This window comes from Cinclus cinclus, chromosome 12 (assembly GCF_963662255.1).
Source record: "Cinclus cinclus chromosome 12, bCinCin1.1, whole genome shotgun sequence".
NCBI classification, from domain to species: domain Eukaryota; kingdom Metazoa; phylum Chordata; class Aves; order Passeriformes; family Cinclidae; genus Cinclus; species Cinclus cinclus.
The window spans coordinates 5,870,459-5,887,366 of NC_085057.1; the positions used below are offsets into that span (position 1 = coordinate 5,870,459).

Here is a 16,908-nt window from a genome sequence, read left to right on the forward strand (position 1 = left end):
TGAAATCGAGATTCATAACCCACACTTCAACAAATAAAACTAAACGATGTTGTGGCATTATTATATCAAAATTAAATCGGGACCTCACATGTGCCAATTCCACTCTGACCAGGAAGCTCATGGCAGGAACAGGACATCTGGTGCAATACCACCAGCTCCATCTCCAGCTTTATTCAGGCCACCTCACCAGCATTACCATTCCAATAACCCTCGTGCTCCTCACCAAACAGTTGTGAAGCTTCATCCATGGCTTTCAAACACCGCTATCTCCTTGTGTGAAAAGCCAGCAGACAAGATGCAAACTCCCTTTCCTGTGAATTTCCTTTCCTTCTACCCTGCTGGCAAGAGCAAAGAGGTTCACAGATCCACTCACCCCATCCTTATCCTAACCCCTGCCTAACAGTCCTGGCTCTCCCTGGACAGAAAGGGATGTGGAATTTCTTGGCGTGAAGCAGAGGGATTTACTAGGTGCAGACCAGGAAGCTGAGCCCTGTGCTCTGGTTTTAATAAGGTGGCAATAAGCAATGCGTCTTTCTGCCCTCAGAATTCCTCCTCTTCAAGTAAGAGATTTATTAGAGGAGCCATAAATCATGTCATGTTGTAACTGGCCAAAAAAGCCCGACATTTTTATTGGTTTTGATTAATAGATTTATAATTGGCAGCAGGCATGGCAGCCTCTGCGTTTATTTTTCCCAAGACTTTCTTCCTTTTCCTCGCAGCTGACGCAGCTTGGCCTCCTTTACATGTTACTTTTTCTCCAGATCTCTTATTGTTTTGATTTCAACTGAATTGTGTTCCCTTTGGTCCTAGTCCACTGGTGCTATCTTTGGGCAGAGTTTAATTCTGGGTTATTTTAAAAAGGGCACTGCTGAAACACCCTGAAAAGAACACAAACATACATTTTTACTTTTCTGCTGTTGGCTGGGGAGTGGGGGAAGTTACCTCAGCCAAATCCATGCCTCTTCACACCCTTCAGAGCTCAACCTCCACTAGCAGCAGACATGGCCTCACTTCTCCCAGTCCCTTTCAAAACATGCCTTAAGAGTCCACCAAGCCATGCAGGACCCAAAACTCATCCACTGCCACATCACCTTGTCCCCTCCAAGAGGCAAACCTGGGACAGCCCATCCCTGAGTGCTGCTGGGGGGCACAGCTGGATGCCTTCCTGGAATCAGTGTTCAGGAACTTCCTGCAATTTGTTTTGAATTATTTCCCACATGTGTAGAAAGAGGGTTGAACTTTTATTAGCTGGGCAAGCAGAGATCAGATGTTCAGAGAAAGCTGTCCCCTGCAAAGCTGCATTGTGCACAGTGCTTCGGGCAAGAAAAGTTAGAACAGTGCCCTGAAAGAGTGAGAGGGTTAAAAACCTAGGGAAAACTACAGGGAAAAGCCCCAAGCTTCCAAAAAATCCCTCCATTTCTCTTCCAGGCCAAAGGCTGGTGAGACATGAGCCCTACTGAAGGAAGCACAGGCTGAACTTCATGAACTGGAGGAGTTAAAAGACACATTCAATTCCAGATGTCAGCTACTGGTATAAGGCATGCACTCAAAGAAGACAAGGTGGCGTAAGCAAAGCAGTGTCAGTAAAAAATTGTGACCAAAAAAAATTTTTTTGACACCTCAAAATGTTCTACAAACACTAGCAGAAGACTCTGTGTTCCCACAGAGGTCCAAGGTCAGGAGAGCAGCTCTCTGTCTCAGGAGTGGACAAAGTGAGGCACTTAAAGAGACTGGATGGACATCACCTCCAACTTCCACAGCTGGTCACAGGAAAGCCCAGAACACTTCTACACTCTGGCTACAGCAGGAAAGCCCTGGAGATCTGCTCTGTGGCTGCTCAGACCTACTCTTTGTACTCAAGCCTAGCTCAGAAAACTTGCACTTTTGAGTTCCACGCTGCAAAAATCTGGGGGCACACGCTCAAGGCCAGACCTAAGAGGAGATTCAAAGCACACGGCTCCCTCCCTCTGCTTCAGCTTGTTCCCACTGCTGGCACCACACTGGCATTGCCTGCTCACCCTGCACTTCACAACAAGGATGGGGATTGAAAGGAACAGAGGAGACCTTGCTGGTGCTTTCAAATTTGCAAGAAATTGCCAGGAGGAGGAAGAACTGTCCGTAAGGAGTGGTGAGTCCTATGATGACCTTCCCTGGCACCTCAAGAGAGGGGATTCACACCCCTCAGATGAAACTGCTGTCTTCACTGGCACAAGATGTGCCTGATTTAAATGGATACAAATCACAAGCGCACACATTCACAGGGAAAAAGTCCATTATGGGTTATTAACACAAAGCCACTCTCACTTCTGACATCTGGAGCTGGGCTTAGAGGTTGGATATACTCCCAACAATGCCCCTTTTCTGTGCTCTTCCCTGGATACTGCCCCCAGCCAGGGCTAAGGTGAGGACACTCAACCTCCCTGAGGGACTTGCTCTTGGCTACCTGACTGTTGCTCCCTGCCCAGGTGCACAGCAATCAAAAGGCTTCTCTGCATGTCAGTATTTAGATACAAACAGATCCCATCCTATCCTCTCACACCCTCCAAAAGACAGAGACAACACAACCTTGAGGTGCAGCACGTTCTTACCCTGACAGGCCTTGTGTCCTCCAGATGTCACCAAGGGCAGCCAGAACATTCCCACTGGCATTGCTGGAACCAGCCTGCACCACAGAGAGAGAGATTGGAAACTGCTGGCAGAGGCTTAGCTATTTACTGAGCTCCTGTCTCTGCTTAATGCTACATGACAGGAATTACAGACACCCTAATGACCTCCTTACCCCAGACACAGGCAAAAGCTCCTCGTCTCCAGGAATGTTAAAAAAAAGGGCAGAAAGTGAAAGAGAGGCACAGAAGAACAAAACTATGAAGTTCTCAGAGCTAGTTAGTTCAGAACTGGGCACCCAGTCCCTTCTGCACTACATTCAGCTCTACATCCAGCAGCTGATACTGCAGTAAGGCCTTAATAAAAACACTCTCAAAGCACCAAGTGACTTTGCTGCTCCTTTAGATTTATAAGAACCAAAAAACCCCTGAGTAGTGTATTGCATGTGAAAATTGTCTTGAGTGCAAAACAGAGGACAAACAGCAGGGCTAGAGACACTTAAATTCCATGTGTGACCTAGTTAATGTGAAATGACTAATATAAACTGAATGGTCTCAAAGCACCCTCATTTCTCTACCTGGTTGCTTAGGAGAGAGGCAGAGATAAAACCCAGTTTTTACAGGTTTATCACTGACACTATCCAAAGACAAAGGAGCTGCAGCAGACACAGCAGCAGCAATGACAGCTAACACAGCAACATGGTGAGCACAGATGTGCCATTTGCCTGATGCCCATTCTTGGATCAGGAATGTTGTTCCTGAACAACAGAGCAACTAAAGCTGACCAGAGGGAGGTTTCAGGGAATCCATCATGTGGTGAGCAGGAGGCTGCTGTGCACAGCAGCGAGCCTGAAGCACACACAGAGACCAAAATCACTGGAGCAGCCAGCCAGGGCTCCAGAGCTGCAGCAGGGACACATGAAGGACCAGAAAGAAGAGGCAGCATCTGCTGCAGTTCAAAAAGTCACCTACCTGGTTTGTATGAATGCAAGGAAACACCAAAGCATGCAACATGCAACAACTCAGGAGGTGCATGTTAGCAACAAGAAACACCCCAAATTGAGAGACGTGAGCAACAGGGTTAAAAAAACACCCACAGAAACTCCAGAACACCCATCCTTCACCAACACAAGAGCTCTTTTCAGGGCTGGGAAAGGCTTTAGGAACATCCACCTGCTGAGGGCTCTGAGCTCGGTGGATGTCAGCTCTGCCCAGGGTCAGTGAGATGAAGATGGGAACCCCAGACTCACTAGCAATTTCTAAACTTACTGAACTTCCTGATCTTATAAGCAATCTTCCTTCTGCCCTGGTTGGCAGATGTTGGCCATCACAGTCTCTTTAGTTTAAAATTTTACAACAGAAAATCCAGTACCAAGCCCTCCTCAGAAAAGACATACACGCTCTGAATTACCAAAACAGAGGAATAAATCCCTGATGGGAATTTTTAACTTTGGGTGTCTGTCTCTGCAAGGCTTTTCTCCTAAACACACTGCATGAGACTGGAAGCTGAGCACAAGCCCAAGTCTGTTTCAGACAGCTCCTTTGGGAAAGGACCAGAGAAGCATTCAAGGAAAGGAACACAATAATTTCATTAGTTCTGCATGCAGTGCCTGTTCACATCTACTCCTGCCTTCTAGGACAAGAGCAGAAATTATTATTAATAGGTGCTGGATTTCATTCTGTAACAACCCTACAGAAACCTTGGAATACCCAGGCCATTCACTGGCCTGCTGGTGGCCTCCTTCCCCCTTACCTTTGCCAACATAATTCTTGTCTTTGCTACATCGAGCGGTGTGGTGACTGCAGCTGCAAATCCACCTGAGAAAATTAAATACCAAGCACAAGTGAGACATTGTTGTGTGAATATGAATGCCACACTGCCTATAATTCCCAGGGCTGTGGTCAACACTGCTCTGTTATTAATGCCTACAGCACGTTCCCTCACGTCAGAGCCCAGGTACGTCTGTCCAAGGTCTGTACACAGATGTTTTGTTACTGTTATTGACTTTAGAAAACAGCTCTGCTTCTTAACTGCAAATCCAAACATCCCCGGGGACGTTACTGTCATTTTGTTCTGGACTCTGTACATATATGAACATAGGAAGGATAACAGATTCCACTTCCAACATCTACATCAAGTTTGGAAGGAAAAAAACTACTCGGTCATTTGCAGAGATGGGAAAATAAACCAGTCACACTGTGCTCTGCCTAGAGAATTAAAGTCTGACCATTTAAATGTCAGAAGGATAGAAACATGCTCAGTATCTGAAACACATATGCTTGGGCTACTCACTATATACACACAAACTGGATCTGGGACTGTTTCAAGGAAAAAAAAGACAAGTCAAGTCAGCGTTTGGGATGGAGCTCATCTCCAGCAGATTAAATCAGCTCTACTTTGGATAACAACAATGTGGAGCTGCCCAAGGGTCTTAGCAAACTGTCAGAAGTCTGCTGTCACAAGTGCCATCTTACCCTCAGGGACATTTTTATTCTCTACTATCTCCCAAACTTCACCCTTGGAGCTCATTACTGTCACTTGCCCCAGCCAGCTCAGCTGTGACTTTCCTCCTGAAAGCCAGAAATCTTCAGCTTCTCCATCTGCATGTCTCACCCCCAAACATGTGTGTGTGTCTGGCTCCATATTTTAATCCTGTGACAACAGCCTGGCCTCTTGTGCTATCTAGAGACCAGCTCTGCTGCTTTTCCTCCCAGGATTTTATTCCTTTTGCCTTATTTCCCCATCCTAAAATCAATTCTAATTTTTCCCTCATCTGTTCAAAATATTTAAAATGAGTAATTCATGCTGAGGAAGAGCCAAAGTGAAGGAAACTCCTGAAATGCAGGAGCAGCAGCAAGTGAAGAATGAAAGGGAAAGAAAGGGGGAAGAAAGGAGAGCAAGAGGCTTGCTCTGAAATCTTTCTTCTCCCTCCTATTTTTTTCTTTTCTCTGGAGCTTGTATAAATCCTGTATTTGCTAAAGCTGGGAACAAAGTGACTCCAAAGACTGAAGCTTACACAGTACCCAGGGAATAAGCTAAAAATAATCTTATTTTCTGTTCCAAGTTTTATGGAATGCAGAAAAATTGATCTCTCTTTTCTTGGAATGGGAGAAGGGAAAAAGCATTTTTCTAAAATCTGTAATGTAATGAAAAAAAAAACCAACATTTTCCCTGCTGGCTTGTGTTTTTACCTGCATCTCTCTCTCTCAACCACCTTAACTTGAACATATCTTGAACATATTAAATCCCTGTTTTACGACAGAGGAGGCTGGGCCAGCTGGCACCCTACTTGACTTCTTACAGTTAATTAAAGAATGTCCCATGACAGTTCAGGAGATGCAGTAAGGCACATGTGCAGTCCCCTGGATCTCAAACAAGAATAGCAGGGAAGCTGAGTTAGTGAACAGCCCAGAATGCCTGGGTTCAGGAGCAGCTTCCACTCCCATAAGGTTGGCCCATGTGGTTCACCCTGCCGGAAGCTTTCTAGCAGTGATACCTCACTAAAAAGCAGAAAAATGGGCTGCATTCAGGAAGTCAAAGCAGAAACTATGAGCAAGTTAAACTAAATTCCAGTCCATTCTTGGACTTTCTTTAAGGTCAGAAAATCTTTTTATTGTGAGCCAGTTTTTGCGTAAGTGACCAAAAGGCTTTGGGAGAATGGTCTGGATAGAAACTTTGGTACTCATGTCAGCAATGTATTTTTAGAATGGTAAAAATAATCTCCATGGAAAATAGTGGCTTTACAAGTCTGGATGCAGAAGCCCTTCCTTTGCCCACAGACCAAGCTAAAATTAAACAGTGAACCACATGGCTGTAAGACTCTATCAAGCAAAAAAAATCTCAAAGCATCACCCAGCTCTGATGGCAACACTTTAGTCAGACTAACTTATGTCCCTTATCAGATCCCTGTAAATAACTTTTTGTTACACATTTATTCCTGAGAGTTTCATATTGGCAGCAGCTCCAGTCTTGGCTGATAGAGTGGTTAGAACAAACACAATTTATCCCGACATGATGTTCCCAAATTCTTATCTGAAAAGTTTAATCAAGGCTGATTGGTTTTCATTTTTTTCCCCAGCTGACATCTGGATCTTCCCTACTCTTTGGTTATTAACATTTCAATGTTTCTTTTTCCATCACTGGGAAGTATTTGGTACAGATTTACCAATCAATTCAGAATGGCAACAGTAACAATAAAATGCTTCATAAGCACAACAAGCAGCAGGGATAGCGGCTAAATTAAAAGCAAGTTTGTATATGCTTGACAAAAACATGAGATTAAAGCTAGCATTTGTTGGGGACTGCTTTTTATTGAAGGCAGAGAGTCTGACAAAATTAATATTCTCCAGCCTTAACTCTAAATGTCCAAGATAATTTTAGAGTGACTACTTAAAGCTTAGTACACAGGTATTCAGGAAGAGGATAAAGAAACTTAAAACTTGGCTGCTTCCAATCACCAGATTGATACAACAGACAGAAACTATTAAAGCCAGTCTATTCATTGAAAATAGGAGGGCTGTGCACTGCACTAATACACAATAAGGCCCAACAGATCTTTAAATCACTTACTTATTCAATAACCATTCAGTTCCTGCTATCCCTGAACTCACCAAGAGCTGCCACAGGAGGCTGAAGTCTACTCCACTGATCAGCAACCAGGAAAAGCATCAGAGTATCAGGTGGACAAGAAAGGCTCAGACACATCGAGCCTTCCACTCCTAAATCATCCTGGTTTCTCTGCAGAGCTGATGGAGAAAAAGCCACCTTGGCAGGCAGAGTGTGCCCAGGCTCAGTCACCAGCTCACTCTTGGAGAAGGCTCTTTTCTCCCTTGCCCTACACAGAGCTGGGGATGACCTGGGCTCAGCAAATAGGATAAAAGATGGATTTTCACATGGGAGAAGGCTCTTGACTCACTAATACTTCTAGCAGAGTGACAAATTCCTCTACTGGGAAAATAAACCTTCACACAGTAGTGGAAAATTCATCACCCATCTCCCAAGAAGTTACAATGGTCACTATAGTCACACATCAGCTGAGCAGCCAAACTTTACCAAGTCAGGGTGTTAAAAAGAAAATCCCCCTGCTACTCACACTTTCCCAGTGACCAGTCCTTGATGGAAGTGCTGGTGACAGATGTCTGCAGAGAGTGATTTACCTTTATTTGGCAATAAGAATAAAAAGACTTGAAGACTTAAAATATTCCCCTGGGTTGCTGCTGGCATTTTCTACCATTTTAGCTGTCACACACAAATAAAAGCATCAGAACTGAATGAAATACTTCACCTGGGAACAACACATAACCCCAGGTTCTTGCAGCCTGTAGAATTTGCTGCTACAGGAAAATGTTTCTCAGGTACTTAGACACAACCCTCAAATAAGATCCCATGAAGGGAAGAAGACATATTCCCCTTCAGTTCTGGCATCTTGTTTTTCTGTACCATTTTTAACTTCTCACCTTTTCTAAAGGGCCCAGGGAATCCTTCTGGCCATTACAGGTGCTCCCCCTGATTCTGAGCTCCTCTAATGTGACCAGATCCCTGCTCTCTCTTCTGCAATACCAGCCCTGTTCTGTAGGTCAACCTCATTCCAAGAGACAGGAATTTGTTCCTTGTTGAAATCAGCCCATCTTAGGGAAAGAAAAAAATTCAGGTCAAACTGTACTACTGGCTTTCTTCATTATTATTTTCTGTACTGATACCTGGGCCCAGGACCTTTTTTTTTTTTTTTTTTTGTTAATAAACAGGGCTTTTTTCACTTTCAGACAGGTATTCATTTCTCTCATTGGCAAAAAGGGATTATTGGAGCCCTTCTCTTTAGAGGAAACATTCATTCCAGTGAATTTTCTCCTGAAATTTGTCTCAAAACCGAGACACGGGTTAAAAAACTGAGTAGCTCACGTCCAACACTAAACCTCATAGCATCCTCTTACACTGATTTTCAAGTCCACAAATGGCCTTTTTCAGAATTCTTCAATCAATAAGTTCTTATTTGAACTTCTATTTTATTGGTATCATATTAATTTTTTTTTTTTAACAGGAAGTTTATTCTGGTCCTTTATCAGTGTGAGAACGACACCTGCCTAAAGTAGAGCAAAGTGATCTGAGAACCTCCTTGGATTTCAGCAGAAATACCTAGACAAAGCACTGCTCCCTCCAGAGATTTAACCAATTCAGGGTTAGGAGCATGTTCCAGGCAGACTCTGCAGGGAAATCTTGAGAACTACTCAAAAATTTATTCAGAGCTATAGAGTTAAAGAGGCTTTTAGACACAGTGTGTAATCTTGTCAGAGCTGATTAGACCAAAACAAAACTGACGGGAAATCCTCCCCGTTAATGTGCAAAAAGCTCTTGTTAGTGCATTATGATTCACTGGACTTGCACCTCCATTCTTGGTGACTTTGTCACCACAGAGCATTAATTATTAATGTTAAGCCACACTTTTTCTTATGGCACTGAGAAAGAAGGCATCTTAACAGGGGTAATTTTCAGTCACATTAAATGGACATTCAGATTCTCTGACAAGCTGGGGCTCATCTCGCTGCTCCAGGGCAGCACTTCCTTTCCTTGGATTTTCACAGGATTTCCTTGCCACTGTCCCATTGCATGGAGAACACAGGAAACCCAGAAGCTCTCCTGGGACAGCCTGCCTTGGTACACTGCAGGGCTGGGGTGGCCCAGCCAGGCAGGCTAAGTCTGGAGAAGACTGGAGCATGGGGAGAAACCAGAATCATGCCTGCATGGGGACATGCTTCCCTCCTCTGCCTCCATGCCCTATCCAGATCTGGGGTGGTGTCCAACAGTTCAGACACGAGGCAAGGTTTAGTACAAACACAACCTCAGGCTTAAAATCTCATTTGGATCTACCCTTGGGTTCTTCCTCACTGGCTGCTCAGGTATCACCTTTTCCCACTCCCCAAATACTCCAAACATCTCTGTTAAGACATAAAAGATCATGATAAAGCAGGACAAGGCCTTAAGGGATTAAATTATTTACAGATGAGTCAGACAGGATTCCAAATCCCTAATATTTATACTCATGCCTATTACATTTCCATAAAAAGCCCATGGATCACATACACCCATCCCACATATGAGAGCTGTAACTGCTGCCATTTCACAGGCACTGGGGATAGAATTCAACAGACTATTGCTTTTGGTTCTGTCTTCACCAAACAGTTATAACCAACTCATACAGAGACACGTGTGTATGTGCCATAAAGGGAAGCTAAACAGGACTTTTCTTTCAGTTTCTTTCAGCTTATTACCCTGCTCCTCAGGACCTCTAACATATTTTTAGAAAGTATTGAATTCAAGCAAAGAACACGGGAGAGAAGCCTGTCTGGGTGATTTCACCATCCCACCACCACCATGGTGGCATTTCACGGCGTATCTGTGTGCAAAGGTTGTTTTTTGGATAACAGTCTCCTTTTGAGGTTTATAACACAATGATTTTAAATAACTTCTATGCACACATCCACTTTGTTTCATTCCCACGGTACTGGCAAGGTTTTAATATTTTGTTTAGGGATGGAAAGAAGGGTATACAAAGTTTGGTCAGCCTTTTCTTCCCTCATCTGATGCTACATGTAGGTAGTTAATAATTGTTTAACTCTGGAATCCATTGTTCAGAATGCAGGAAATTATTTTTCCACTGCCTCCCCTCAGCAAGAAGTCTAAATATTTCCAGTGAAATAGAATGGATGTGGCACCAGAATACATCAATATCAGAGCCAGCTTGCTACACATCTCAGAGGGAGGCAATGGAGACAGAGGGAAAGGTTCTGATCCAAAAAGAGCTCAACCTCTTGAGCTTTGAAGCAGGTCCTCAAAGGACACATGGGAAAGGAAGATTACAGTACTGCTGGTGAAAAGGAAAGAATCGGGAGACAAAGCACAGAGAAGGAAAACCAGGCTGGAGGAAAGATAACCCAGAGAACATTTATCCTCAGCACGTGATCTACAAAATAAGACTGGTACTGCCAAGGTTTGTGCTTGGGGAATAGAGCCTAGGAAGGCAATCAGGCTGAAGTGCCTCATCTATCACCACATGGACCTGGAAGTCTCTGTGCTGCTCCAGGACCTGGTGTCTCCTCCAACACAAAGCTGGTGTCCCCAGCATGTGCCAAAGGACAGTGAGCACCTGTCCATGCACTGCAGTGCCTCTGGAAGCTCCTTCTGCAAGATTTCTGCTGGAAAAGGAGCAGACACTGCTGAACATCTATTAAACAGTAGCAAGTCCAAGCACAACTGGCCAGAATCAGGACATACATAGAAAGAACTGGAGGCACCGGGCTAAATTTCCAACTGAGGCACCAAATTTGACCTCAGGAAATTCCTCTGCAAGGCTTTGGGTAAATCAGATAACCTTTCCAGCTCTCTGAACATGCCTGAACATAGTTTTTGTATCAATCTAACTGTAATCTCTCAATCAACAGTGATAAATTAATGATTCCCATCACACCTGCAGACATACAGATTGCATTTTAAAGCAGTTTTGGTCTGTTAGTTTGATTTGTTTCAAATCAAAAATGAACCATCTGCTTCGCTCGCTCTTATTTTGTTTGCACTGATTGATGAAGTCAGAGTAAAACCCAACAGCAGGATCTCGAAGCAGAATAAAACTCCCTTCCCATCAACATAAACAGAAAAAATACAGCTGGACAAGACTACAAGAGGTCACCTAAAATATTCCCTCAGCCCCCAAATGGAATCAGTTCTACCTAAACCATTCCCTCATTGCTCACACACCCAATCTCAACTCTGTGCAGCTACAGCCATGCTGCCTCCCCTCAGCTGTGCAGTTTCTGTGCCCTTCAAAATGAAGCCTCAGTCTCTGCTGGAATTCTGCTGCTATTAATACTCCATTTCCCCTAACAGAACTTATTTTTTAAAAATTACATACAATGTAATGACTCTGATTTTGCAAGTTATCAAAGAATGAGCTTTGCTTTTGATAATCTCTATTTCAAGAAATGCTGTAATTTCTCTTTAAACAGGATTTATTTTTTCTACATATTCTGTTACTGGTTTGGAATCTCAAAATGTATTTTACCTCCTTGGGGAAAAGCTCTGGCGAGCCATCCCTTTACTATTAATCTGTTTTTTCTATTAACACAGTTGAATCTCTCCTCCCTCAAACTTGTCAGCTATACTGATGAGTCATTAATTGATTTTTTTTTCCCCCTTCTTTTTGTTTTTTTGGAAACAAATACAGTAGGCTAAAATCAAGCAAGAAGCCTACTGAAGAATTCAATTAACTTCTGGCTTGTTTGGCAATAAATAGTGCAGTATTGTATTCTGCCACTCTTTATTCTTCTTGTAGTGTCTGGAGATTGCCCAGATGTTTCATCCTCTGGGTTTATTTTGCTGTGGAAGGCTTTTGCCTCCAGGCTGAGCAGTGCTGGCCCTCTGCTCTCCTGCCTCCAGTTAATCTAGGTGGCTGTCAGAGCTGTCACAGGAATGGTGAATCACGGCCTCTGCAATCACTTCAGCCCCTGGGGAAGTGCTCGGAGCGAACAGCTGCACACACCCCCACCCAAACTAAGTTTCTCCTGGATGAGGATTTTACAAATCAACTTTGAAATAATCACAAAGCCTGACTGACAGGCCCACAGTTTTTAAATAACAGAAATTTGTCAAAAACAAATTGGTTGTCTTTCAAAGAGACAGCCTGGTTGAGCCTCTTTTTTTTTCTTCTTCTCTTTCCTTTGCTGACTTTCCTATTTCCAAACAACTGGATCCGTTTTCCTCTAAACAAACTTGAATTACAAAGGAATGTTGTTCTGCTATACTTAATAGATTTGCACATTTTTCCCTTTCTTCTTTAGTCTTTCCCAGTATAACATATAATCCTTTGCACCTGCAAAAGCTCCACAGACTGCTGACTGCCAAGAATCCACCACGTGACCCTGCTTCCATGACCAGAGATCCTGTGTTTAAAGAGAAAGGAAAATAAAAAGTTATTAAATGTTTGAATCTATCTGATCCCCATGTGAGTTAACTCTGAGGATGGGAACTTAAGTGAAAAGCTATTTTTGTGGCATTTTTGAGTGATGTAATAAGTGATTTTTCCCAAGGAACTTGTGTACTCGAACAAGCAGATGGAGTGAGAAAGACGTCTGGAACTGAGGAGGGCTTGAAGCAAACTGCTTTCAGGGAATTCATATGTATGTATTTAAGCCTGTGGCCATGCAACTTTGCAAATATTTTGTGAATTTATTTTCTTTTTGGCAGATAAAACAGCACAAAGCAAAACACTGAGCGAGAGGGCGGCATGCAAGAACCAATATCAGCTCAGCCCAGATGTACAAAAGGCTCCCATTTCAAATGAACAGCTCCCACTTCCACCAGATACAAGTCCTGTTTGCTCCCCTACATTTCGTAAACCAACCCTTCCCCAGAAAACCCCATCATTAAGAAATTGCTCTTATCACTCCCATTACATCCCAAATCAGGTGTGTCTCTGTTTTTCACTTGGCATGATTAGGGACCACACACCCTCCTCTCCATGGCTCCCACACACCCTGCTCCCATCCGTTCACTCACAGCAGCATTTAAACACACACATTTAAAACCCCAACAAGAACGGCTTCCCAAAACCACCTCTCAAGTCACGTCACCCAATGTGATGAGCCCAGTTAGTACCAGCAGCAAAGGCCAGTGTCTGCTGGGAGGGGTTTACCCTGGCAGCTACAGCCACTGTGTTCTCCCCTCCTTCACCCTGCTCCATCACCCCTTTCTCATCTCCTGAAACACCTCACACTGAAAGCTCTCCGGTTTATGATGTGAGGATCAGTACTGAGCAAAAAGGGATGGGATCCATGGCCCTTCTGAGACCCACCACAGAGAAATCAGCAATTTCATTTTATAGCTGTGGCATTCTCCTATTTTTTCAAGTCATATTACTTCTGTACTATAAAATTTTCTTAGAAGCAACTGGACAGCAGTGCTAGGCTGAGATTACTGCTCTTGGACTCCTGGTCTGCAGTACAGCCACTTTCCACTGGAGCAGGGGAACTCTGCTCTCATTTGCTGACTCTTCATTTAACATACTGTCCTCGGGACTCGCTTCTTCCAACTTGGCTGGCGGTTGTATTTCAGTTGAATGTTTTAAAAATCAAACTGTTCAAGCAACAATGGACAGCCACAATGTTGTTTGGTACCCTGCCACAGCTAAATAGCTACAGCTCTGCTATTCGAAAGCACTAAAGGGGTTCCAGCCTCTCTAATGCTAGCCATTCTTTTCCTGGTGTTTTTGGTATGGGCTGCTATTCTGCCTTCACCCACAGCAGAAACTGATTTTCATCTCATAAATAAATAAATAGAGATTCATAATTCTTCAAAACCATAATATGCTTTTCTGGAATAACTTACAGTGTTCGGACACACAGTTGTCTTGCAACTCAGTTCCTGATGGAAGAAGGACACACTCCCTTAGACAAACTACCTTCCAGAGCATCTGGGTGCTGTCAAAGCATAAATCCCACCCTCAGCACCCATCTGCAAAACACTTCAGGTGCTTAAGAAACCTTGAATTGAAAGTCAGGGTTTAAAAACTTAGCTGCTGAAGCCACAGCTTTCTTTTGATAAAAACAGAATTATTGTATTTTTTTCCTAATAAACATTCTCCAAACATCTACAGCTGAACCCGAGAACTCAGAACAGTTACTGCTGCCATGTAAAAGTGTGCTGTGGAAGAACTGCTGGAGGACTAGGAGGAAAACCAGCCCACTAATACAGATGTTCACGGCTTTGCCAGAAGCCCAGCCTATTCTCAGTCATGATGGGCTTTTATATTAATGTCATTGTCCAAAGAAGATGGAAAAGGCCATTCTGATTTCTTGGCATGTAGCTCTGAAATCTAGTTTCTGATAAAGCCTGGCTGCCCAGTGCAGCTCTGCACAAAGAGCCTCTGCCAAGCAAGGCAAACGGTGATGAATTCCCATCTATTATGCCTGCAAATTGACAACAGGTATTTGCAACAGTCATGCAATACGGAAAATGGTTTAAAAGGGTGGAGCCAGGAATAGTTCAATTAAATTAGGGAAAAGGAGAATTGAGGCTGGAGAACAGGAAGCAAATTCCCCAACAGTGAGGTCTACTGAACTGCAGAGCCAGCCTCCCCAGGGAGGAGAGGAAAGCCCTCTCCTTTGAGTCATTTAAAAATAGATTGGAGAAGGCACTCAAGACTGTAGTGTGGGGAATAATCCTGCGCTGGCAAGGGCAGGATGAGATGACTTCATGAGTTTCTTTCCATCTCCAATTTCGGTGATTCACCCAGAGCTCCAAACCTGAACATGCAGAAGAACAAGAGGGAAGCAGGGCACGAGGACATGATCCTGGAGGAAGCCGAGAGGAACAAGTGCCACAGGGCCAAGAGGACCAGCAGGACTCCGGTCCAAATTCCTCCTAACCACACAGTGGTGTGGGCCAGGATGACGTGGTAGAGGTCACACATGTTTTCTCTCATAGTCCATGGACCAGCTAATTGACAGGGTTTGTGGTAAGTCAGGCCTGTAAGTTCTTCAAAAACATTCACCCTCTCAGCAGGTTTTAATACCACTAAGGGCAAAGCATAGAAGCTGTTAGGGGTTTGTAGATTACTGTAAAACCAGGGCCTTGTTCCTGGAAAGAAACATAGGATCCATACACATATCTCCCCAAAACACTGACTTTGAACAAAATTGTTGGTTATTGCAGTGATACAGTGCTTAGAGCACACTCTGCCATCCTAGATGCTGCACAGAAGCAGAAGATCCTTCCACTCGGGGGGATAATGGTGAGAGCTCAGGTCAGGCTCAGATCGAAGCCCAAGGGGCACAGCTCAGAGGCTCCAAAAAAGGGCAGAAGTGCCCAGGTAATGCCTGCAGAAGCCCCAGTGACACCACTCTCTCTCCACATGCTCCTGCAACATGAAACACAACCCGGGAATTATGAGCACCACAACTGCAGCAGTTGGCTCAGTCTGAGTCCCCCACCACCATCACCAAAAAAGGTTTCTACCTGCTCACACTGTGCTCCTGCAGCAGGAGGCTGCAGGGGATAACCTGACTTTTCCAGGGCAATACCCATCACAGCCTAGGAAAGCAAAATGACAAGGAGCACACTACATGAAAGCGGCTGCCATGCCAAGCCTGTGTCATGTGTATTCTATTAAACTGAAGGCTGAATAGAAGACTTTGTTTTCCACTTCAAAGGACCCCATCCCAATCTCTCTCTCTCTTCCCTTATGAATAACAAATTGGAAATAAATCTTCTGGCTGAAGTGCATGGAAACTCATACAGTTGGGGCCCTCTGCAGCTTCCCAGCCCAATCACATGGTAATTTTTTTGTAAACACTTTTCTGTGATATGTATGTAAATCTTGCTGTGCATTGCTGCACCATGTAAAGCAATACAGCGGGTGTGGCCTCAGGGGATGGGACACAGCAGGAAGCCTGGCTGCATATTTCCAGTTATTCTCAGGGATAATGTTCACAGAGAAGGGTCAAGTTCTATATTATATGTGGGCAGAGCCCTACTTTTCTTCCTAGCAATCCCATTTCATCCTGCTCCACAGGCCAGTGTCCCCTGATTCTTACCATAAACATTTTTTAGCTCTTTTGATACTGAGAAAACAAGGACATCCCATTTTTTTGGGCAGAGGGAGCATTGGAAAAGTCACTCTCGAGATATACTAAAGGCCCTTCAATCGAAAACAAACGATAAAGGAAAATATCACCTCTGCTTTTAAATTCTGGGAGGAAGTATTTGGTGCACACAAATATGGACTTCTCAGTGCTGAGGACACCTGGCCTCCAGATGGCCAATAACCTTTGACCAGTGCTCACAACTCTTACCTGTGCATGCCTGCCACCTTTGCCATGCATTTATAGTAAAAGTTTGTGGCAAAAATCAACCGTCAGCTTTATATTCTCAACTCAGCCAGGTCATGGTGTCTATATTCAGGATACCTAAGCTTCGGTAATGCAATACTCATACTTCTCTCAAGCCTGATGACCAGCCCAACAGCACCAATGCTGCAGGAAGCATTGCAGAAAATAAGACATCTCTGCCTTGGCCTTGCTATTCATGCCAGCAGAGCTCATGGCATGCACTACACTTGAGTCCTGCAGCTGAATAAATATTACAATTCACTCCAATGATAAGCATCTATAGTATCTGTGTGTACCCCTCTGTTCACAACAGTGTTCAACTTCATGACAACAGGGGAGAAAAAAATCATTCTAAACAAATCCCATGGATCTGTGTGCATGTGCAGTCCTGCAGACTGAGGAAAGAAAAGCAATTTTCATGTTTGCCTTT

The 16,908-nt window shown here is 43.9% G+C and overlaps 1 protein-coding gene across 3 annotated transcripts in view; it reads right to left on the bottom strand.

The window, feature by feature from the left end:
- The window catches only part of SLC25A26 (solute carrier family 25 member 26), an 83,401-nt gene that overhangs the window by 3,051 nt on the left and 63,442 nt on the right, over positions 1 to 16,908 (bottom strand). The window contains exons 7-9 of one of the 3 annotated variants that reach the window (XM_062500578.1): positions 12,464 to 12,533; positions 4,357 to 4,421; positions 2,589 to 2,662 (exon numbers count right to left, since the gene is read on the bottom strand). In XM_062500578.1, the coding sequence (XP_062356562.1) occupies positions 2,589 to 2,662; positions 4,357 to 4,421; positions 12,464 to 12,533 (209 nt within the window). The remainder of the gene's footprint in view (positions 1 to 2,588; positions 2,663 to 4,356; positions 4,422 to 12,463; positions 12,534 to 16,908) is intronic. The other 2 variants (XM_062500579.1, XM_062500580.1) reach the window with 2 other exon arrangements.